At 37.2% G+C, this 25696-nt stretch overlaps 3 protein-coding genes across 14 annotated transcripts in view; 2 read left to right on the forward strand and 1 right to left on the reverse strand.

Annotated features, from left to right (window-relative positions):
- The window catches only part of LOC112323555 (glycine-rich cell wall structural protein 2), a 224948-nt gene that overhangs the window by 96792 nt on the left and 102460 nt on the right, over positions 1-25696 (forward strand). The gene's annotated exons all lie outside the window — the stretch shown is intronic.
- On the forward strand, positions 5527-6370 carry LOC112327295 (uncharacterized). The gene is made up of 2 exons (XM_052452202.1): positions 5527-5728; positions 5819-6370. Exon 2 carries the CDS (start codon positions 5831-5833, stop codon positions 6347-6349), a length of 519 nt encoding a protein of 172 aa, XP_052308162.1. The 5' UTR covers positions 5527-5728; positions 5819-5830; the 3' UTR covers positions 6350-6370.
- Positions 11411-11902, reverse strand: LOC112328471 (PTI1-like tyrosine-protein kinase At3g15890). The gene has a single exon (XM_024607386.2). It carries the CDS (start codon positions 11884-11886, stop codon positions 11500-11502), a length of 387 nt encoding a protein of 128 aa, XP_024463154.2. The 5' UTR covers positions 11887-11902; the 3' UTR covers positions 11411-11499.

The following is a 25696-nucleotide window of genomic DNA, read 5'->3' on the forward strand; positions in this document are numbered from 1 at the left end:
TTGACAAAAGGTTTTTTACCTTGTTATGAAAATTGGACTGTACATGGGGAGCCTTATGTCGCAGAACCAATAGTGGCTGGACCTTCATCGATTATAATGAGTCATGATGTGAATGATGTTTGTCTAGAGAATCCATATAGGAATCTGGTTATGGATGCAATGGGGGTTGGTGATACATTCTATAATGATAATGTGTCTAGTCCTATGGTAGCAGGGGAAATTCCAAATCCGGAGGCAACTAAATTTTTTAAGCTTTTGAAAGCTGCGGAGGAGCCGTTGTGGGATGGGTGTACCAAGCAATCCAAATTATCTGCTTGTGTACAATTGCTTAATATGAAGTCAACTTTAAATTTGACTCAGAATGCCTTCAACAATTTTATAGACTTTACAAAAAGTTGCATGCCTAATGATGAAAATTTGGTTTCAAATTTTTATGATGCCAATAAATTTATGCGGCCACTTGGACTTGGTTATGAGAAATATGATGTGTGTCCTAATTACTGTATGCTGTACTATGGGGCAGATGCAATGAAAATAAATTGTGATTTTTGTGGAAGTTCACGATACAAACCTAGAAATCCAACTAGTAAAGGTTCCAATAAGGCGGAGAAGCAACTCCGATACTTTCCTCTAACACCAAGGCTTCAGAGACTATTCATGTCTCCATATCATGCCAAAGATATGACATGGCATCATTTTCATAAGTCTGATAATGGGGTTATGATGCACCCATCTGATGGGGAGGCATGGAAGGAGTTTAATTGTGTCCACTTAAGCTTTGCATCAGATCCGAGAAATATTCGGTTAGGGTTGTGCACTGATGGGTTTTGTCCATTTGACATGTCTTCAAATACATACTCTTGTTGGCCAGTAATTGTGACTGTTTATAATTTGCCTCCGTGGAAGTGCATGACTAGACCATTCATGTTTTTGACAATGATGATTCCTGGGCCAAAGAATCCGGGTAAAAAGCTTGATGTTTTTCTAAGACCTTTGATTGATGAGTTAAAGAATTTGTGGTTTTTTGGTGTTGAAACATATGATGTTTACAGAAAGGAAAATTTTCAATTAAGGGCAGCTTTGATGTGGACCATTAGTGACTTTCCAGCATATGGCATGTTATCGGGGTGGAGTACTCATGGAAATCTATCTTGTCCTTATTGTATGGAGCATAGCAAGGCTTTTAGATTAAAAAATGGGGGGAAAACTACATTTTTTGATTGTCATCGACGATTCCTACCTATGAACCACCCATATAGATTTCAATCTGATAAGTTTTTGAAAGGAGTAATTGAAAGGCTTCCTCCTTTACCTCGTCCATCTGGTTTGGAAATGTTAAACGAAGTGTCCAAGTATACTGAGGGACATAATGGAGGTTCATCATATAATGATAAAATTCCTGGCTTTGGTGTTAAGCACAATTGGGTGAAGAAGAGCATTTTCTGGGAGCTTCCATATTGGCATACAAATTTGATTCGTCATAATCTTGATGTCATGCATATTGAGAAAAATGTCTTTGACAATATTTTTTATACAGTAATGGATTGTCCAAATAGAAGCAAGGACAATTTAAAGGCTAGGTTGGATATTCAATTGTATTGTCAAAAGCCAAATTTACATTTGCAACAAGATATGAGTGGTCGGCTTTACAAACCTAAAGGCACTTATTGTCTACACAAGAAACAACAACAAGAAGTTTTGTCATGGATGAAGGAATTATCATTTCCTGATGGTTATGCTTCAAGCATTTCACGATGTGTGAAAGAGGCACAATGTAAGGTTTCGGGGATGAAGAGCCATGATTGTCATGTCTTCATTCAAAGACTTCTTCCAACCGCTTTCCGACCTTACTTACCTAGGCCACTGTGGGAGGCATTAACTGAACTGTCCGTATTTTTTTTGAGATATTTGTTCAACAAATTTAAATGCCCAGCACATGGAGTTAATGCAGATGAATATAATTGAAATAATTTGCAAACTTGAAAGGATTTTTCCTCCATCCTTCTTTGACTCCATGGAACACTTGACTATACATCTACCTTACGAGGCAAAAGTTGGTGAACCAGTTCAATATCGATGGATGTATCCATTTGAACGGTATGTTTTCATACTATGTTAATTTTATTCACTTTTTATTTTTTAAAAATAAACTAATTGACAGAAATGATATAGGTATATGTTTTATTTGAAGAAGAAAGTGACCAATAAAGCTAAAGTTGAGGGTTCTATATGTGAAGCATACTTGATTGATGAAATTACCAATTTTGCATCTCATTATTTTGGTGATGACGTGCAAACAATTTGGAATCGAGTTCCACAGAATGATGATGGTGGCCTTAGAAGTGTAGATGGATGTCTCTCAATTTTTTCCTATCCAGGGAAAAAATTATCCAAAAGATTTTATAAAAGGCAGTTGTCACATGCTGAAATGCAAATTGCGCATAACTATGTGATATTCAATTGTCAAGAACTGAAGCCTTATTTAGAGTAAATATGAAATATTATTTTGTACTAAATTTATAATAATTTATTATTAACTTTAACATTTTAAAATTTTAGGCAATGTCGACAAGAGCTAAAGTCACAACAACCACATGCAAGTGATGGTGAAATTGAAAAATTATACGAAACGATCTTTCCAAATTGGTTAAAAACTAATGTAAGTATTTTAATAAAATTAATTTATATTTTATGTCAATTAGCTACTTTAAAAATATTATTGATCTCTTTTAAATCATTATTTCTTATGGACTTAACTATTATGCTAGGTGGAATACCAATCTAACGGAATTGAAAATCAGCTCTTTGGACTTGCTATGGGCCCTTCAACTTCAGTGAAATGTTATAATGGGTATTATGTGAATGGTTTTAAATTTCATACTCAACGTTATGGCCGTTTTAAAAAGACAATGAATAGTGGAGTTTGTGTGAAAGGAAGTTGCTATGATGATAATGAACGTGATTATTATGGAATGCTTAAAGAAGTTGTTCGGCTAAAATACTTGGGGAGTAAGTGCAAGTTATTTATGTTTAAATGTAATTGGTATGATACAAAACGAGGGATTAGAGTGCATCCTTCGAATGGTTTGGTTGAAATCAAGCATACATCTCGACTACACGGAAATGAAGATTTTGTGCTAGCACAACAATGTCAACAAGTCTACTATACATATCCACCTGGTAATAAATCATCTGAATGGTGGACGGTTATTAAGACAACTGCTAGAAGTCGTTATAATGTTGACATGGGTGAATTTATTGAAGATGCCAACAATGTGAGATCATTTGATGTTGATCAATCAGATGAGATTTCTCAACCATCTCGTGTCCTTCCTACTCAAACACTTGATGATCCAAATATACTTGTTGAATCATCTTATTATGAAGAAATCGGGCAACATGAATTGATTCAACTTGACATGAATTGGGGAAACAAAGATGATGAAGATGAAGAAGAAGAAGAAGAAGATGATGATGGTGATGGTGATGGTGATGGTGAAGAAGAAGAAGATGATGATGATGAGGATGATTATTATGGTGGTGATGGTTAGGAATGATGATAATAATGAGTAGCACAAGTTAATTATATTTTGTAGTATATGTAATGAATTATCTTTATTATATGTATGAATGATTTCATATTATTTGACAATATTTAGGCTTTCAATGTTTTTTTTTATTATTTTATTCAACTGTGTGTTATGCATCACATTACATAAATCATTTTCATTCACCTTTGAAACCATTTATAACCTTTCAAGTATCAATCTTTAAATTGTGATTCTGATGTTATATTTTATTTTGTGATTCGTTTTCTTGCTTACAGATGCTGAAGCGTGAAAGAAAGGGTTCTTCCTACTCAATGTTTTGATTTATAGGACCAAACATTAAGGTAAGCATACTCAAAAATTTTGATTTCTGCTTAATTAATTATTTAGATTTTTATTTTTATTATTGTTTGTGTTAATTGGCTTTTGACAATTTAAACTTCATGGTTGAGTTTTGTCATTGCAAGGAATGCTTAATGAAATTGTCTTGAATTTTTTGTTCCTGATAGTTTAACTATGAGCTAATTTATTGTTATGTTGTATATATTCATATTAAATGTTAGTTATTTTTTCTGGTTTTTAGCATGCCTCGACGAGGATCCATATTAGATTCTAGGAGTGACAGGTCCACATCAAGGAGTGACAGGTCCACTTCATCTAAGTCATTTCAAACTACATCAAGGCATAATAACAAAGGATCCACATTTCATCAACCTGTGTATCAGAACGCAAATGAGTATTATATACCTACTTTGGAGAGTACACATCCTCCTCAACATGATTATGGGAGGGTTGATGCATATCAATATTGTGAGGGCTTTCGTTTTCAAGATTTGCTTCAAACTCAAGGAGGTTTCTCTCGAGATAACCAACTTGTTTATGGAGGACATAATTTATATGGGAGTTATGGGAGAGTTGATGGTAATGATGATGATGTGAACATTAGAAATGAAGATGAGGGAGACGGTAGTAATGAGAGAGGTGTATGTGATGAGAGAGATGTATGTGATGAGGATCAAGATGGTGTTCCATCATATCACGGTTCAACATCTTCGGCAGTATATTATGATCACAGTGTTAAAAGGAAGGGTTTTGACACGCCAATAGATCCAATAACAAGAATAAAAGAGCTTTGTTTGTATGGAACAACAGAGTAAGTTCAAACTTTTAATAACTAACTTATTAAGGTTATATTTTCAAGTATGAAAAAAATTACTTATTATTGTGTAATTATTTGTTTAATATAAGTTTGTTATTATATATTTTCAGGTTCAATAACGCATCGTGTGGCCGTGCAATCAGAGATATTTTGAGGTTCAATTTTAAGGGAGCATGGCACTCTTGGGAAAAAGTAGATCCAATGTGCAGGGATGAACTCTTTAAAGAGTTTAAGGTAAAAACCAACACTAATTGCCATAATATTCTTTTCAATTTTGATCACTTTAATGTAGAATTATGAAAATTATCAACTGAATAACTATGACTGATTTGTGTTATAATTTATTCTTATTTCTTGTTTACTCTTTAATATCATTTAATTTCTTTAGTTATTACATCATCTTGCAAATTCTGAACAAGATAACACAATATGATTAATTATTTATATAATTTGAAATTTTGTGCACTCTTTTTACTTGGTATATATATTATTTGGTAGAAAAAATATTCATTTCCTGAGGAAGATGAGTCGATTGTTCGTAATATTTGGGAAGATAAGGCTAGGATAGCTTTGAATCAACAATTGACACGAGCTCGCAAGAAAGCCATGTCAAAAGAAAACACTACAAATATTATAGATTGTATTGATAAAGGTCCTGCCTGGATAAACAATGATGACTGGAATCAAATGATCAAAGATGTTTGGTCCTCCCCTGAATTTCAAAGGAGATCTGAATCTGCTAGGAGGAATCGATTAACAAAAACAGATGGCAAAATAAGCATTCATTCTGGAGGAACAGTGTCATTTGCATCATATCGAGCTAACATGGTAAGGATTTTTTTTTTTATGCTTAAGATAATAAATTAAAATTTGTATATTTATCTTTTATAATATTTATTAATCTTGAAAGCAAGAGGAAGCTGGTGGAAAAGAACCTCCATGGGATGATGTCTTTTCAGCTTTGCATCAAAGTACTAAGCAATCTGGTAGCTTCGTCGACAACAAGTCTAAAAAAGTGGTTGTATGTATTTTTATTTGATTATTTCTTAATATAACTTAAGTATTATTCAACATTCAAATTAATTTATTGTTGCATGTATTTTATTTGTAGGAAAATTATAAAATGGAGATGATTTCAAAGTATGGAACTGATCGGGAAAATCATCCTTCATTTGATGGAGCAGCTTGGTGTGTGGCTTTAGGAGGAGTTACAAAGGGTAGGGTATATGGTGCACCTCGTATGCCAAAATCAAAAGTTAGTACATGCTCTTCATCACATTCCTACTCGGTGGAGTCATCATATCCCAGTTCATCGTATCGAGCATTGCAAAAAGAGATAAAGGATAAAGAAGAGGAGATAAAGAAAAAAGATGATTTTATTCTTGAAATGAAACGGCAGATGGATTCCATGAAAGAATATCTTGTGAACAATCTTGGATACCATGGTGGGACATCAAATATTGATCAAGGTATGCCACCACCTTTGACTCCATCAATACCGCCACCTATGGTTCCTCAGATAATGACACCTATGGGTCCCACATCTCAACCAATTTTTCGACCTACACCTCGACCTTTATATCCTGATCAATCTTGTGTTGATCCACAATATCATGGTTCGTCTTCGCAACCAGCACCATGATTGTATCTTTTGTTGTTTTTTTTTATTGTATTTGAACTTAATTGTATTAATGCAAGTTTAACTAAATTTTTATAATATAAATATTATTTTTATTTTGTTTTTTATTAATGATATAATTATTTTTAATATTAATTAATTTATGTTGGTTATATATATTCTACAACTTTTAAAATATCCATAAATAATTAAATAAATAAATAAATTAAAAGTCATTTTAATAAATAAATTAAAATTAATTTAATAAAAACAAATGCAATCACCAACGGATTCTCCGTTGGTGATTGCAACTGATGCATGAATCAGCAACGGAGAATCCGTTGCTGATTCACAAAACTAGCAACGGATTTTTCCGTTGCTAAAATGAGCAACGGATAATCCGTTGCTAGTTTTGCAACGGATTTTCCGTTGCTGCCAAATCAGCAACGGATAAATCCGTTGCTCAAAAATCAGCAACGACAAATCTGCATCCGATTTTTGCCGTTGCTGATTCCGTTGCTAAATTGTTTTAGCAACGGATTTTAGTATTATTTGCAACGGAATAGTCCGTTGCTAATTACTCCATTTTTTAGTAGTGTTGGTCCTTAGTTGGATCAAAGCAACTTCCTCCTCTTCCATCAAAACACTTCTCATCCCATGTACCACTGCTCATCAAGCCTAAACCATGCTGGCCAAGCGTCTTTCACCTCTTGCTAGCACCCGTGTACGGATTCTTCGAGACCAAATTCACACTCTCCGGAAGGACAACAACACCACAATAGTTGATTATCTTAACTATGCCAAATCACTCTTTGATTCTCTCATACAATCTGGTGCAACCATGGACGATGATGAACTCATCAGTTATGTTTTGGATGGACTTGGTCTTGAATACAAAGAGCTAGCCACAACACTTCACCTCATCCCGATATTGACTTTGATCAATTCTATGATTTAGCTATAAGAGAAGAGCATTTACAGAAAGAGATGTCTCTTACCTTGACTTCAGGAGTTGTTATGGTTGCTAACCGTATGCCCAATGAGCGCCCTTTCAATTCAAACATGCCTAGTCACAATCACAATCCTCATCATGGATTTGGAATAGGATGCGGTCGTGGCAGGAATTGGAATCAAGGGCGTGGATCAAGGGGAACAGGGCATTGGGAGCCGGCTTAAGGGGCTTGGTTTCCAGATCGTCACTCTCAGCCTCGTGACCTTTAATCTACTGTCCTCACCTCTTCTCCTACAACTCTCTCTGATGGGCGCCCTTCTCTGCTTCCAAGACCTCAAGGAAAATTCTCAAATACCCAACGTAGTGAAGTCATTTATTTTCGGTGTGATAAGTAGGGGCATATAACTCGGTTTTGTCCTGACCGTAGACCTCATGCATACATGGCAGGAAACTTTACCACCTCTCCTTCTCCTACTGCTGATGTGGCAAATATCAATTGGTGTCTTGATTCAGGTGCTACTCACCACATGACAGCCAATGCCACCTCTCTTCCCAATGCTCATCCTTACACAGGTACAGATAAAATTATTGTTGGAAATGGCAATTAGTTAGCAATAACTCATATTGGCAATACACAATTGACCGAGTTGCATAAATCATTAAATCTTAATGAAGTTTTGTGTGTGCCTGCTATCCGTAAAAACTTGATCTCTATCCGTCGTTTTTGCTGTGATAATGATTGTTACTTTAAGATGGATGCTAATGGTTTTTATATAAAGTACAACAAAATGGAGAAGGTACTCCTTACTGGTAGTAGTTTCGATGGCCTCTATCACATTCAGACATCCCCTTCTATTGCTCATCAAATTGCTTGTTATGGAAAGCGTACAACACAAGACGTATGGCATGCTAGACTTGGACACCCATCTTATTTAGTTTTTACTACATTGTTGAATAAGTACCACTTACCACTTGATGGTGCAATTGTCTCTAATAAAAATTGTCATATCTGCCCGTTGGGAAAATCTTGTCGATTGCCATTTGAAGACAGACAGTCTCATGCTCAATTTCCATTAGCACTTTTACATCTTGATTTATGGGGTCTTGCACCAATCTCCTCAAATTTTGGTTATCGTTATTATTTCTCCATTGTAGATGATAATACTCGATTTACTTGGTTATATCCATTGGCTAAGAAATCAGAAGTTCTTACTACGTTTATTCACTTCAAAAAGTTGGTGGAAAATCGGTTTAGCTCTCACATTAAACAACTGCAGGTTGATGGTGGAGGTGAATTTACCAGCAAATTAGTTTTGACATTTTTACGTGATCATAAAATATCTCATCAGATCTCATGTCCATACACTCCTCAACAAAATGTAGTGGTGGAAAGGAAACATCGACATATTGTTGAAATGGGACTCTGTTTGCTGGCCCAATCCCGCTTGCCCCACAGCTTTTGGGTTGAAGTCTTCTCTACTGCGGTTTTTCTGATTAATCGCCTACCAACTCCTAAGCTTGATCACACATCTCCTTATGAGAAATTACTTCAATGCACACCGGATTATGCATTTCTCAAAAGTTTTGGTTGTGCCTGCTTCCCTCATATGGTCCTATACAACAGGCATAAATTATCCTTCAAATTTGTTCCATGTGTATTTATTGGCTATGATGATCATTACAAAGGCTATCGCTGTCTTGATCCTGTTTCAAGTCGGATTTATATATCTCGGCATGTGGTTTTTGATGAGGCAAGCTTCCCCTACTAGCAACCTCAGTCTACACCAGTTGCCCAATCCACACCTATTGCTCACCTTAATATTGTGCCCAGTCTGTACTCTCAACAAACCAACAATTCTACAAGTCCAACCCACTCTGCCCCCATTATCCTTGACTCTCCATCAGTCACTCCTTCTGCCAGCCCACCACAACCTTCCCCCACACAATCTATCCCCACACCACCTTTCTCCCCCAGTCCAACAACAGTCGTTCCTTCCCCTGTCTCCCAATCCAACAACCCCCTATCACCTTTTATGTCTCCCTCGCTACCATCCAGCTCTACAAACCTCACGCCTGTCATCCACACCACAACCCCCTCACCCATGTCAACGCCTCCTCTTTCCCCTCTTGACCCATCTCTCCTCCTTAACTCTCCTTCTACATCAAACCCTCCTAAAACATTTAAGAGTCTCAAGACCATCATCCCTTTTTGGTCCTGCACCAAAACCCCTCTACTTCCACACCACCCCGCACCCTTTACCCCATGCTCTCTCTGCCGCTTGCTCTGATCCCATGTCCCTTGAACCAACGAGTTTCGCCTAGGCTTCCAAATACAGTCACTGGCAAGCTGCCATACAGGATGAATATGATGCCCTCATGAAGAATCAAACATGGTCTCAAGTTCCCACCTCTTCTCAAATGAATATTGTTTGCTGCAAATGGGTCTTCAAAGTAAAACGAAAAGCTAATGGCTCTATTGATCGCTACAAGGCCCGCCTTGTCGCCAAAGGCTTCAATCAACAGGAAGGATTTGATTATGCAGAGACCTTTAGCCCAGTAGTTAAACCGGCCACCATTCGTACTATCTTGTCTCTAGTTGTGTCTTCTAACTGGTCCCTTCTACAGCTTGATGTTCGGAATGCGTTCTTGAATGGCTACTTGGAAGAAGTGGTGTACATGAAACAAACCCTGGCTTTTATGATTCTTCATGTCCTCAGGATGTATGTCAGCTCCATAAGGCTCTTTATGGCCTTAAGCAGGCTCCCAGAGCTTGGTTCCAACGTCTCAGTGCATTTCTCCTTGCTCAGGGATTTGCTCATAGTCAATCTCCTGCACAATCTATGTCCTTGTTTATGTGGATGATATCATTGTCACCAGGTCTGAACTCCAACATGTCCACCGGTTTTTTGATCAATTGTGCTCCACCTTTGATTGTCGCCAATTAGGTGAGCTCAATTTTTTCCTTGGCATGGAAAATACACGGTTTACTAATCATTTATTCCTCTCTCAAACTAGATATGCAGTTGATTTATTGAAATGATTTAATATGACTGATTGTAAACCATGTCCTACACCGTTACCTTCTGACATTCGATTGTCTTGTTTGGATGGAGATCCCTTATCTGATCCCTTTACCTATCCAGCATGGTGGGTGGCCTCCAATATCTTACTATATCGCAGCCTGATATTTCCTTTGCTGTCAATTAAGTGTGTCAGTTCATGCACAACCCTCGTTCTTCCCATCTTCAGGTTGTCAAGCGCCTTCTTCGGTATATTAAAGGTACAGTTGAGCAAGGTCTTGTGTTTCACCAGTCCGATGACTTCACTTTACGTAATTTTTTCTGATGCTGATTGGGCTGGCTCTACCACTGGTGCTTGTATATTTTTCAGCCCTAATCTTCTCACATGGACTGCCAAGAAACAGTCTATTGTTTCTTGTTCTAGCAGTAAAGCTGAATATCGTGCCCTTGCCCACATGGCCGCTGAAATCTGCTGGTTTGGATTCTTATTTCGAGAACTTGGTGTCCCTCTTCAGACTGCTCCTTGCATCTATGTCGATAATCTCTCTGCTATCCATATGGCTGCCAATCCAATTTTCCATGCTCGCACTTGGCATATTGAGATTGACTATCACTTTGTTCGCGAATTAGTTGCTCGTAAATCTCTCCATACCTTCTATGTTCCCTCCTCTCATCAACTTGCTGACGTATTCACCAAAGGCCTGAGTCGTGATCGGTTCTCTCTTCTTAAGTACAAGCTCAATCTTCGGGTTGCTCCGTTACGCTTGAGGGGGGGTAAAGAGAATATTACACCAGCAAATCCTATCAAATCTGTCAGTCCCATGCAATCTGCTTATTCCACTACATCAGCCTTGGAAGTCTCCTAATAACAAGTAACGACATTCCTCAGTTAAAATGATTAATTGACATTCCCTTTGTAATACATGTAATTGATTGGACTTACCTTACATTGCTGAGTTTCTGTAAATAGACTTGAGAAAGTCTAACCCATGTACCAATATTTATATTGCATACAACAGAATAGAACGATACTTTTTGTGTGGCCATTATTCTCAATCTTTCTGCTCTCATCCCTTTCTCTTCCATTGAGTTTATTTTCTTATAAGTAGCATCATTCCTGACAACTCTAATAAATGATTGTCAGTGCTACTTGTGTTCAACTAGAAACTCAGCTCAAACCAAATTTTACATGTGCAAATACTTCAGCTATTATGAGTATTTTCCTGTACAATCTCTTTCACTTCCCTGTTCATGTCCTTCTCCTCCGAGATGAAGTCTAAGCTGTTTTCGGCAATCGATATTTCTTTATCATCAAAATCAGCGGCCTGAGGGGCCTTGAACATTTCATCATTTTCTAGTTTGGATAATTTCTCCTTGGACTCTCCCTTCAGCAGCTCTACCACATCAAGCATTGTGGGTCTTCTCTCCGGCTGAGTGTGAGCACAAACAAGAGAGACAAAGACAACCCTTCTCAACTCTTCCTCGTCATACTTCCCATTCAGCTCGGGATCTGCCAGTTCACTGAACTTCCTCTCACAAGCCAATGGCAGAGCCCAATCTGTAATTGTTCTTTTAACTGTGGGACTCATCTTCTCAAGTGGTCTCTTTCCAATAGCAAGCTCTAGCAAGAGAATTCCAAAGCTGTATACATCATAACTCTCTGATGCTTTCCCAAGCATAGCATATTCAGGGGCAAGGTAGCCAAGTGTACCTTTAACTCTTGTTGTTACATGTGTTGCACCATCAGGGATAAGCTTTGCAAATCCAGAATCTAGCAACACATTGCTAGCTTTGATGTCTCTGTGGATGATATGGGGGGTTGCATGGTGGTGAAGATAACTTGAATAATCAAACAATGAAGATAGCTATATATCAACGGGACAACATAGGAAGTAGTTGAGTTTGATATACTTAAGCGATTCCCGCAGCAGATCCTATCGTAATATTCATCCGTCAAGAAGACATTCTGCAGATGCTGTGTTGAAATTCAAAATCAACTAGGATTTATAGTTTATAAGAGTTTTAATATTAGCTAAACGAGGAATCCTTGATGGAGAAGGATTTGTAATAAACTAGTTTATTACAATCCTTGTCTAGTTAGAATGTTAGATTCCTTATTAGATTAGGATTTCTTTTGAATAGTTTAATTTCTTGATTAGCTAGGATTTGAGGCCTATAAATAGGCTTGTAATCTTAAGCATTACACATAAGTTGAGAGAGATATAAAGAAGAGCTAGAAAGGTTTATCTTTTGAGAGAACTCTTAATAAAATATCATTCATCTGATTCTTCTTCTTTTTGATCGAAATGTAAGTATATTTAAAAGATCAAAATAAAACAAGCTGGGGGACCAGCAGGTTCTTGTACAGAGATATACAAAAGGGAACAAGCTCCCTAACAAATAATTACATCTAGCCCATCTAAAAGGGAGCTACGAACCAAAGGAAAAGGCAAACATTGGTTACATGGGGAACCTAATCAGAGAGGAGGTGCCTAACCTCACCAAACAAAATAACCAAAAAGGCAGAATAGAGTAATAGTACTACCCAGTAGCCAGCCAGGACTATTTCAGACAACAACCCGCAGAATTCACCATACACAAGGAGAGAACCATGATAAAAGCATAGCATATAACCTTGCCAGCATAGGCCAACAACAACCAAAGAATGGAGCACAGTACTGCGCAAGAGCAACAACTGCCACCATCCATCATCTTCTTCTTGTTCTTATGTTTGTTCTTATAAATTAGCTACCACACCCTATCCTTCTTTTCCAACAAATGGTATTAGAGCTTAGGTTTGATTATTTAATATGACCAATTCAATTTTTCCACTTCAATATCCTAGATTGACAAAGGACAACTATCAAACTTGGTGTATTCGAGTAAAGCTTGGCTAAGTTTCAAGATGTATGGGAAATGGTTGAAAAAGGCTTTGAGAAGCCTATAGATGGAGCAATGTTAACTTTAGCCCAAAGAAAGGTCGTGCAAAAGGCACGAAGGAAGGATCAACTAGCACTAACAATAATCCACCATTGTCTAGATGACGTCACTTTTCATATAGTGGCTAACGCAACCACTACCAAGCAAGCATAGAAAGTTTTGCAAGAATCAAACCAAGGAGTTGAGAATGTGAGAAAGGTACGTTTACAAAAACTGCATGGTGACTTTGAGAAGTTACATATACTTGAATTAGAGAATATTTCAGAATACTTTACAAGAGTATTGGTCATAATACTTTACAAGAGTAAAACAAAGGACAATCCATGTGCCAACGTTTTCACCCATCAAAGTTCCAATAAAGCAAAGGGATGGGCGTTCTTACAAAGAGTGGTAAACGAGAAACCAGTAAGGAATGTCACATACCAAACAAGTGAGGAAGATCGTGAATGGCTAAGTCGTAGTCTAGTTGGGCTTTTTTCAAATGGAACTGATTATGCTAAGATTAAAAATAAGATGTTGATGACTTTGCACAACATGGAAGGCTTTCGGTTCCTAGGGGCGTCAAAAGCAATCCTCACCTTCAAATCACAACAAGATATGCAGCTTACGGCAGATGAAGAGAAGGAATTTTGGGGACAATATTTTGAAGAATTAAGACCCTGGTGCATCACGGATAAGGCCTTTGACATTTTCTCTTGGATACTTATCTCTGGTCTCCCCATTGTAGCTTGGAATATGGAATGCATTAAATGACTAGTGGGGGGAGACTGTAAGGTCCTTGGGTATGACTTGACTTCTGTTAGTAAAGGAACTATATCGGGGTTAACAATCTTGGTAGGCAAGCCACCCACGGTTTCTATTAATGGAACAGTTAATCTCACGATAGATAAGGAATAAGTGGAAATTAACATCTCGAAGATTAAATATGAGGCCTGCACGGATTTGGCCTCGCTCATTTACTCCCTTGGGGTTAATCAAGAGTTTGATTCTGAGCTGGATTGCACTTCATCACCAAGTGATTCTGAGATAGTAGCTACAAAGACGCAACCATATATGGCTGCAAACAAGAACTCCTCCTTTACGGACTTAGAATATGTCACAGAAGCAATTATGATGCAGTGTTTTAGCAGATGTGAGGTAGAGAAAGAAAGGGATGCAAACGGTTATGAAGCTCAGGTTTATTTCCCAGAAATCCTGGATGATTACATGATTCAAGATTTGACTGCAAGAGTGAAATGGCAGACATCTACCCCTACAATTTTTAGTATTCCTCGTAAAGATAAGGAAAAAGGAACAAACAACATGTCTGTCATGGAAGAAGATCAACAGAGTTGGCCTACATCGAACCTAGCCCGCAACATGACTCTCAGAAATGGTAAACAGCTTGGTGACATCAAATGTCATGAGGGTCACAGGAAGGCAGCCATTTCAACTGATTCAAATAGTAGTGCTGGAAATGAAGACTCAATCGACTCTTGCATCAGAGCTGTCAACCAAAGACTCCAACTATCTCAGCCCCCATCAGACCTCCCTGCAGCTTGTGATGAGGTTGGGGCTATGAAAGATATTGGCCAGAAATTGGGTATTGAATTTGGTACAACTGGTGAGAGTACTGAAGTCACGATACAAGAGGCCATTGATGCAGAACAGGACCATTGGAACAGGTATGTCCAGTAGGCTATTATGCATCTGTGCATGGTTTTATATTCCTTTTATGATTCTTAGCTGGAATGTGTGTGGGTTGGGATCTAGTTCTAAAAGAAAGGCCATTAACAAATACATTAAAGATTTTAATGTTATTGTATGTTTTATTATTGAAACTAAACTTTCATGCTCAAACTCTATGTTCTTTAGTCTGTGGCATGGACAGAATATTAAATGGTTCAGTATAGAGGCTCAGGGTAGATCAGGTGGGTTGTTAGCCATATGGGATGAGGATCTCTTCAGGGTGGATTCAATTGAATATGCTGGGAGCTGGATTAGCTTATTTGGCTCCTTTGTTGATGATGTTTTTGATTGTGTGATCACTGGGTATTATGGAGCTGGCTCTAGAGCTGAAAGAGCAGCCTCCTGGTCGGAACTTACTGAACTCAAACATGCATTTTCGGATTACCCCTGGTTTTTAATAGGTGATTTTAATGAGACCTTATCCAAGACAGATAGAAGTAGTGGTCTGCTAGACAGGAGAGGGGCTTTAGAATTCCAAACTTTCATTGATGGTTGTGAATTGATAGAATACCCACTGGTGAATCATCGTTTTACCTGGTTTAGAGGTGGTTCTATGAGTAGGCTAGACAGAGCCTTTGCTCACACACGATGCCTATCTCACTTTAGTTCATTGAAGCTGATTAGACTGGATCATGGTCTCTCGGATCATTGTCCCTTGATTGTTGGTAAGGAACAAGTTAACTGGGGATGGAAGCCATTTAAATGTTTAGACTGTTGGCTCATGGCACCATCTTTCCAAAACACTATGAAGGTCTTCTGGCAGGAAATTATGCATGATATCCCTGGCAACTTTCAGGTGATCAGACGAATTAGTGCTCTGTGACTGAAGCTAGGCCAGTGGAATAAAACTGAGTTTGGAATCAGGATTGGGCTCTGCAAAATATCCAGTCTTCTATTCGGCTCCTTGAGGATCAGGCTGAAAGTTGTAAGATTTCTGACTCAGAACGAAAAAGGCTATATGAGCTGAATGGAATGCAATGGAAGCTCTGCATATATGTTGAATCCATTTGGAGACAAAAGGCAAGGCAGTCTTGGCTCAAGCTGGGGGACAGAAACACTCGGTTCTTTCACATCTCAGCGAAAGTTAGGGGATGCAAAAACTATATTCGTTAGCTTATATACAACAGGAAGATTCTCTCTAGTCCAAATGATATCAAAGAAGGAGCCAAAGCATATTTCTCAAACATCTACTCTGAATCTTTGACTACAAGACCCACGATGGGCAGTGCAAACTTTATGAAGCTCAGTGAGAACCAGGCAGCCTGGCTTGAAAGAGAGGTTACTATAGAAGAGGTTCATTTGGCCATCTTCAGCAGTGAAGGCTCCAAAGCCCCAGGACCTGATGGGTTCAACTTCAATTTTTATAAGAAATTCTGGGAGCTGATGCAACATGACCTGTTCACAATGGTTCTTGAATTCTTCAAGAGAGGCTACCTTCCTAAAGGTATTAACACCAGTTATATTGCTTTAATTCCAAAAGTTACTGGCATCTCCTCTTTTAATGACTATAGACCTATTAGTTTATTAAATGGGCTATATAAGATTATTGCTAAGATTCTCGCCACTAGACTAAAAGCAGTTATGCAGAGTGTGGTTAGTCCCTCCCAGTCAGCTTTCATTGCTGGCAGAAACATTCTGGACTCAGTCCTTATTGCAAATGAAATGCTGAATTCCGTGAAATCTCGGAGCTGTCAAGGTTTCCTTAAACTTGATTTCAGAAAAGCTTTTGATACTGTTTCCTGGTCCTATCTTAATGATGTTATGGGTTACATGAATTTTGGTGCTCGTTGGAGGAAATGGATTATGGCATGTGTCTCGTCTACAGGACTATCCGTTTTAATCAATGGTTCCCCTACTTCTGAGTTTACATCATCTTGTGGTCTGCGGCAGGGGGATCCCCTCTCCCCTTTTCTCTTTTGTTTGGCAGCTGAAGGCATATCAGTTCTTATCAGCAGGAGCCTGAAAATGGGTGCTTTATATGGTGTGGAATCTGCAGGAACAACATATATTCATCACCTGCAATTTGCAGATGACACTCTTATCTTCCTTCCAAATGATCTTCAATGCTTGCTAAATACCAAGAGAATGTTACGTTGGTTCAGTTATGCTCAGGGCTTAATGTTAACTTCCATAAGAGTAGTTTGGTGGGTGTGGGGGTGGATGAGATATATGCTGAAGGGATTTCTGGTGTTCTCAGGTGTAGATGTGATACTCTCCCAATCAAATACTTGGGGCTTCCTCTAGGTGCTAATCCCAAAAGGATTTCCACATGGAAACCTGTTCTCTCTCAAATTAGAGGACGGCTCAACTCTTGGAAGGGGCAGTTATTATCACTGGCGGGGAGAACAATTTTGATTAAAAGTGTAATCTCTGTCATTCCTCTCTATTACATGTCCATCTTCTGCATTCCAAAGACAGTGGCACGCAAGATCACAGCCATGCAGTCTCGGTTTTTGTGGGGTGGGAGTGTTGATAATAGGAAAATTCATCGGCTTGCTTGGGATACAGTGGCAAAAGAAAAAGACAGGGGTGGTTTAGGTGCTGGGAATATATCAGCAAAAAACAAAGCTCTCCTCTTCAAGTGGATTTGGAAATTGGGAAGCAATGATAAAGCTAGTTGGGTAGATTTCATTAAGGCAAAATACAGACCTCAGTTCATAAATGGGATGCCCACGTTCAAGAAAAAACTTTCAGGGATTTGGTAAGGAATCAAATCTACTATTACCAACTCGGATCTTGATAGCTCTCTTATTCGAGATGGTTGTAAACTTAAAATTGGTAATGGTAATTATGTTAAATTTTGGTTAGATACTTGGTTGACTGGTATCTGCTTAGCTAACTCTTATCCGGCCCTCTTCCACCTGTCCTCCTCCAAGTCAGGGTTTGTTAGTCAGATGGGATACTGGTTAGAGGATACTTGGTATTGGAATCTGAAATGGAGAAGGCCCCTCAAAGCTAGTGAGACCCTGATGGTTCAAAGATTAATGTCTGATCTTAATCTTGCAGCTATTCATCGATTGAAAGAAGACAGGTTGATTTGGGAATGGGGGAAAGACGAAGACTATACTGTAAACTCTTATATGCTTGCCCTTGAAAGGATCAGGTATGCTGGTTCTAAAACTTATGTCACAAATGTATGGAAATCCATTTGTCCTCCAAAAACAGAAATGACTTTATGGCTAGCCTTAAATGAAGGCCTTTGCACAAGAGCCTTCCTAGTGAAGAGGCACGTTCTAAGCCCTCAGGAGGATAAGTGCCCTTTTTATGAGCAGCATTCAGAAACTGTATCCCACATCCTCTTGCATTGCCCAGTGGTTTGGAAACTATGGAACAAAATTGTAGCTTGGAGAGGTCTAAGCTGGGTAATGTCGTATGGCCTTGACGACCTTCAATGTTAATGGCTGGGTCTTTTGCAGGGCAACCACAGTAAGTTTGAAAGATCTGTTTGGGGGGGCTTTATGTTTAGCATTGTCTGGACTATATGGAATGCCAGGAACAACTTGATATTTGAGGAACAAAAGCCAATATGGGAAGATATCCTATGGCATTTGTTTTACTTTGCTGCAGGTTGGATCAGGAATCTCAACTCTTCCTTTTGGTATACCGGTGCTGATCTGTACAGGAATCATGAATGCATTTCGGCTTGGTCTGCTTAATTTCTGATTTAGTGTGGGTTTGTTTTGCTTGGCTTAATAGTAGGGTTATAGGTTTTCTTGTATTTCTTTTTTGTAATTAGGCTGATGCCTAGGCTACAATCTATGTAGCTAAAGCTCTACTCACACTGCTCATGTTTTCTCTTTTTATTATATATCTATTCTCGATTTCACAAAAAAAAAAAGAGTATTGGTCATATACAATCAAATGAAGAGATATGGGGAGAGGATGGAAGAGACACGTATGGTAAAGAAGATCCTACGCTCGCTGCAAAATAAATTTTATTATATGGTGGTCACGATAGAGGAGTCACAAAATATGGATTTTCTTTCAATACAAGGTCTCATGGGGAAATTACAAGCCCATGAGGAAAGAGTCAATGAGATTCAAGAGGATGTGGGTGCACAAGCACCTTTTTCAAAGCAAGATGGTTATGGGTATTCCCAAGGAGGAAAAGGAAGAGGAAGATTTGGAAGAGGAGGTTGGGACAGCCTCAACAAATCAAATAGTCAACCGAATAAAGAGAACTGGTCGATCAGTTCAACTAGCAGTAGCAATTCAAGATCCAGATTTGATAGCAGGTTTGACAAATCAAAAGTTAAATGTTATAATTGTCAAAAGACAAGTAATTATGCTAAGAATTATTGGATTCCAATCAAGAGGGTTGAATAGAATGCAACTCTTATGATAGAAGAAGAGAACAAATCCACTCTACTACTAATGCCTAATGAGAAAATATAAGAAAAAGAGAACATGTGGTATCTAGACAATGGAGCCAGTAACCAAATGTATGGAGATAAAGACAAGTTCATGGAGCTTGATGAAGCAATTAGAGGTAATGTCACTTTTGTAGATCATTCAAAGGTTGCCATCAAAGGAAAATGTACAATCTTGATTAAATTGAAAGATGAAAGTTATCAATTTATTGGTGATGTCTATTATATATCAAATGTGAAAAGCAACATATTGAGCTTAGGACAATTGTTGGAGAAGGGGTATGAGATTAAGATGAAAGATCGTACTTTGACATTACTTGACACTAAAGAATATATGATTGCAAAGGTAGTCATGACAAAAAATAAAATGTTCTTGCCAAACATAGAGATGAATGTGCCTAAATCCCTAAATGATGGTAAGAAATATGACCTTTTACCAATTCTTGATGAAGAGGAGGAAAAATTAAAGATCATCAAGAACCTATAGTCACACCTCCACAAACACCAACAAGCTCAACTTCTTCTTCTTTTTCTTCTAGTGAAAGCTAAGTAATGGAACTCCACCAATAAAAATGAGGAGCCTTGATGACTTATATGAGGTAACTAATCCTTTTGATAATGATGGAATACGAACAACATCAGTACTATTGAGGCAAGACATCGTGAAGAGAAAGAAAAGATGAAAGAATGATAACAGTTGATATTGAGGGAGAGTGTTGAAATTCAAAATCAACTAGGATTTATAGTTTATAAAAATTTTAATATTAGCTAAAGGAGGAATCCTTGATGGAGAAGGATTTGTAATAAACTAGTTTATTACATTCCTTGTCTAATTAGAATGTTAGATTCCTTATTAGATTAGGATTTCCTTTGAATAGTTTAATTCCTTGATTAGCTAGGACTTGAGGCCTATAAACAGGCTTGTAATCTTAAGCATTAAACACAAGTTGAGAGAGATATAAAGAAGAGCTAGAAAGGTATATCTTTTGAGAGAACTCTTAATAAAATATCATTCATCTCATTCTTGTTCTTGTTCTTATTCTTATAAATTAGCTACCACACCCTATCCTTCTTTTCCAACATGTTGCCCATGAAGGTGAGAGAGCAAGCTCAAATTTGGCATGTAGTCATATAAAATCAGGCGCTCTTGCTCTTCAACATAATAACCGCGTAGGCTCAGCAGATTCTTATGCCTAACACATGCTAATATCTCCACCTCAACACCAAATTCCATATCTGCTTTGTTGCTCCAGACCTTTAACCTTTTAATTGCAATCTGCATTAATCTCTATTTCATAATTGGATCTAATTTATGGGAAAGTCTATAACGAGGCATAGAGGCACACATAAACAATCAGAATGATAAGAATCAATAAGCACAATAAAAAGATTCATTACATATGCTGATTGGATCAAGGGCTAAGAAAATAAAATTAAAGAGGCTTTCAATGAACCAATTCAAGCTTTAAGATTTCAAAAAGGGGTGATCCATGCAAAGGTTGGACAAGGAGAGCAATTAAAGAGGCAATTTTAGGCATTCTTCTGATACTTCTAGTTTATGATTCATTATAATCATAGGGTTAGAATCTTTTTCATCCTATAACTTTGGTGCCTTGATTTAGGTAATTATTGTGCCGAGTTTTTTTATCATAATATAATTTTACTTTTTTAGGTTGTTTTCTATCTTGATTTTACTCTTTGAGTTCACATCAATTAGTATCAGAGCAAGGCTCTAAAATTAAATTCTATCTACCTTTACATTTTCCGCGTTGTTTGTTCATTATTTTTTAGTTTGATTTTTACAGCAATATTATAAAAAAGAGAGGGAAAAAAATTTTCTATTAAAAAAAGCAACTGCCAAATCAACATAGTAAAAAAAATAAATTTAAATCACAAGTTGTTTATTCTACTGCAACTTGAGTTTACAAAAAAAAAAGAATTTCAGACTTAAGAAAAACACTTAAATCCATATCAGATTATGGTTATTGTTAAATTGATATTGATTCCGGTTATTTGAGTATACTTGATTATTTAAGAAAACTGTGAATTAGTGTATATCAAATAAGTCTGCATCATCAATAGATTTTGTTTGTGTGTTGCTATTAATTTCAAGTTAGTTAAAAGTCTAATGTGGTTTTAGGTTATATAGTCTTTCTTGAATTCATTTTCGTTTAATATTCATTTTTGTGTTCGTTGTTGTATTCTTTTCATTTTCATTTTCATTTTCATTTTCTCTATCGTTTTGTTTTCGTAATTCATCTTTGTTTTCATTTTCTTGATTGCTAGTGTCTTCAAAACTTTAGTTGGATGTTACAAGACTAAGATTTTTGGTTGTTTTTTTATTAGTTCCCTAAAGAATTGAAGAGAAGAGCATAAGAGGTAAAAGGCGAAAGGGTGAGCATATGCTGAAAAATCAGAATTTAAGTGAAACATGAGTGGAGTTACATCTTATTAAGTGTAAGAAGATAAGGGAGCGTGTGAGAATATATTTTGTTACTACTAACATGAGATTTCAGATTTCGACGATGATTTCCAAAGATGGATCATCACCTACTAAGGAGAAGGAAAACTCATTCATGTTACGGGCTATGCAACAACAATTTTAGAGGATGAATGTAATGTTTGGTGAGGTGTAGGATGGAATGGAGAGATAAGAGACCGCGATTGCTAGTTTGTGAGAGGAATCATTCTGAAGAGGTCCTAATGTAGAAGACCAGAAAGATGCGCTACCCCATATTTAGATGAGATTGTTGACGAGAATGAAGATGAAGAAGCCAAAGACCTTGACCATGCATCATTTAGCCAAGGTGACAAATTTTGATAGCCTAAACACCGTGGAGATGGGGGATTTCAACAACATGAAAAATTCAGCCATAAAAGAGTATGAAGAGATTTTGGGATTTGTGACGGCTTGAACAGAAATGAAGCAAAACTTACTAATTTTCAACAGAGACAATCTCAAAAGGTACCTAATACAAGGAGGCAAGAGAAACTGAGGCTCCAAGCCGTGAATACTCACGATAAAAAAACTTGTATGAGATACGTGAAGGCGAGCAAGAATGAACAACTTACAATGCTTATTAAAAAAAATAAACTACTTGGTGAATGAGAAGCTACAGACCAATGCCAAAAAGATACAAAACGATTAGATAGTGATTCAAAGATGTTAAATTTTAAAACTAAAAGTGGGAAAGCTAAAAACTTGTTGGGTTCTTAAGACTTGTTGGAAAAGAGAATGTCAAAGAGTTCAGAGACAACTATTGATACAACAACAATTTCATGTCAAAACCTAGATCATTCACCAGAGGATAAAAGGAAAATCAAACATGAACTTCAGGAGGAGAGTAACAATGATTTTTTTTCATAAAAATTCTGAAAGTCTTGTTTCCTATAGAATTAAAATTTTGTAGCAATCGGACACTAAGAAGGCTTTGTGATAAAGCCGAGAAGCTATTGTGCGATAATTGCATTATTTTCCTAGTTGATTTAGTATTTTTTTATTTTTTTTATTTAGAACTCTTTTATTATTTCTCCAACATTAATCATGACGTTTTACATAGTATAAATAAGGCTATTTAGCTTGTATTTAGTTTTTTTTTTTTTTTAGTGATTGCTTGTTATTAAAAAATAGTAGTCTATGTCCAAGTTTTCTCATACTCTTGGTTTTCAGTGAATTCTTCAGGATTTTTCAAATATTAATGGTATTCCTAATGATGATTTGGTTGGGGTACGTACAAGGAAGAAAAATTTCCAACCTATAAGAGATCTAAGTTGCATTATAGAGGAGATGTTCATTCCAAGTTCTTGAACGAATCAACGACAACACATACAAGGTGAATCTTTCAGGTGACTATGGTGTTAGTATTATTTTTAATGTTTTTTATCATTTTCTATTTGATGTAGGTGATGATTTGATATCGAATTTTTTTAGGAGAGAAGTATTGATAAGAATCAATATGCACTACAAAAAGATTCATGAGAGATGTCGATTGGGTCAAGGGCAAAAAAATTAAAGAGGTTTTCAATTGGCTACTTCAAAATATTTAGGACAATTCAAGCTTCAAGATTGGACAAAAGGGTGATCAAGCCTTGATTAATGTTATCCATGCAACTGAAGACACAGATCTGGATAATTAAACAGGAAGAAAAGATACTGATTTTGAGACGAGGAAAGAGAACTACATGGTCCATGTTCTGGAAATTAGAGAAACTGCCCTTTTGAATTTGTGTGTTTTGGGTGTGATTTATCGTGCTGAAAGTTTATTTTCTGGGGTGATGTGTTGCATTGTAGAAGAAAACTATGGGATCGTTGTTTCGCTGCTGCTGCTTATAGTACTGTCCTCTTTTATGTGTGTGCTGCTACTTGACTGTTTGTGCCAGCAATAACACTTATCACACAAAGCCATTCTTCAAGTATTACGTACTTTGGTGAAATGCTCAGCCTCAGTGTTTACGATTTGTTGACCAACATGATTGCACAACAACGAAGATGCTGCTTTGAGAAATAAAAGAAACCTGGAAGAAACTTCATATGAAACTTCCAAAAGACAGCTAAATGTGCCATGTTCTAGGATTCATTAAATTTATCATTTTGGGTTTGTATTATGCGTTCTCGCTCCACTTTGTGCACTGCATCTTCGTTGAACTGCCCGTCATGCTCTTTGATATTTTTTAAAGTACTGTGGTTGGCCTTTCCAGTTTATCTTTTGCTGCTGTCTTGCTGCTTTGGGTGACGTTCTTTTTCTTTTTGGTTGGTCGATTGTTTAGCTACCCTGTGTGATTGCTGGTGCTTTATTTCCCCTGTGTATTGCTTTTTTTATTTTATTTTTTGCTTATTTTCAACATTACTTTGACCATGTGCGGTCTTGGTTTGTTTTTGTATTTTGCATGTTCATCATGCATTGGGTTCCTGTTTGGTTCATGTTGCTGTTTAGGGTCTTCGTTCCATGGATTCTTCGTTCTTATTATAAAGACAACTGTTTGTTTCAATGCTGTTTTATGCATGGATTCTTTGTTCTTATTATACTCGCGTCTTCTCTGCACCTTTTTCTGGGAAATTAAGACTTTTGAAGTTCATTGTCGTTTCTGTTTTTCAGGTCCAGTTAGTTGTGCATTGCTGTTCCGGAATTGTTCGTCTTGCTTTTGGTTTGCTTTTCGAGTCCCTTCTTTCCTTTTCATTTGGTTGTACACAGAGCTGGAAAATTAAACAAGATGGAAGAAAACAGGTTTCGAGACTGATGAAAGGCAACTGTGTTGCCCATGTTCTTGAGAATAGAAAAATTACCCTTTTGAATTTGTGTTTTTTTGGGTGTTGTTCAATGCGCTGAGAGTTATTTTTTCTGGGTGATGTGTTGCCTCGAAGAAAATTGAGAGGCTATTGCATGGATCTCTACCCATAATTTTGCAGGAGAAACTTGGAACCCCCCTCTCCATTTGCGTATGTTTTAGCATAAAGCTTTTGCATGGGACATTTTGAATTTGCTTCTCATGGTGTATTGCAGAAAAATACATTCCTACTGTGTCCGTTTTGCTTTGCACTAGCAACATGCACTTCAACTCTTCTAACTTGCTTTTGTCTTTACAATGTATTATCTCTTTAAACTGTCATATCTTTCCTGCTTCATGAATGCATCGACAGACTTTAGGATAGCCCACAGCGTAGCTCGGGCAACCGACCTAGCATTCTCTAGAATGAAACTAAGAATATCACAAACATCAACAGATTGAATATTTGGACGTAAGGCATCAAATTGATTGTTGGACTGAAGCCATAATTGTTTGACATAGTACTGTTGGTTATGTAGTTAAAAATCCTTAACAAGTGCTAAATTTTGTATTTTTTTGTTGTAGCAACGTAAGCTCCCAAATGTAAGAGCTTTTACATTGCAATGAGCAGTTGATGATGCATTAAACTAAAACAAGTCTTTTTTTCTATTTTCTTCTTTGTTTCTTTTCTGGGAAAAAAGGAAATGGCCACCACTGAGTCTTATAACCACCAGCAGATAACCTGCTAGCTGCTAAACTGATGATACTATAAATAATCTACCCTATTACTCTCCCACTATGTCAATTGCCAATCCTTGATCAATGGGAAATTAATCTTGGCTGATGATACTATAAATAATTTGTGCATATCCATGAAGGGAATCTCCAGATCACATTCGCTATTGGAGTAGGTAATCAAGAGCTGAAGAGCACATGCACATAATGGTTGCCACTGTATAATAACATGATAATGACTTCCACTTCTTCCATATCACCAAAACTCTACCAAACCAATTTTATCTCCCTAGGAGTGCGTTGAACAATGACGTTTTCTCTAACATCCAATCTGCTATTGAAGAGGAACATTCGAGAACAC

This window comes from Populus trichocarpa, chromosome 1 (assembly GCF_000002775.5).
Source record: "Populus trichocarpa isolate Nisqually-1 chromosome 1, P.trichocarpa_v4.1, whole genome shotgun sequence".
NCBI classification, from domain to species: domain Eukaryota; kingdom Viridiplantae; phylum Streptophyta; class Magnoliopsida; order Malpighiales; family Salicaceae; genus Populus; species Populus trichocarpa.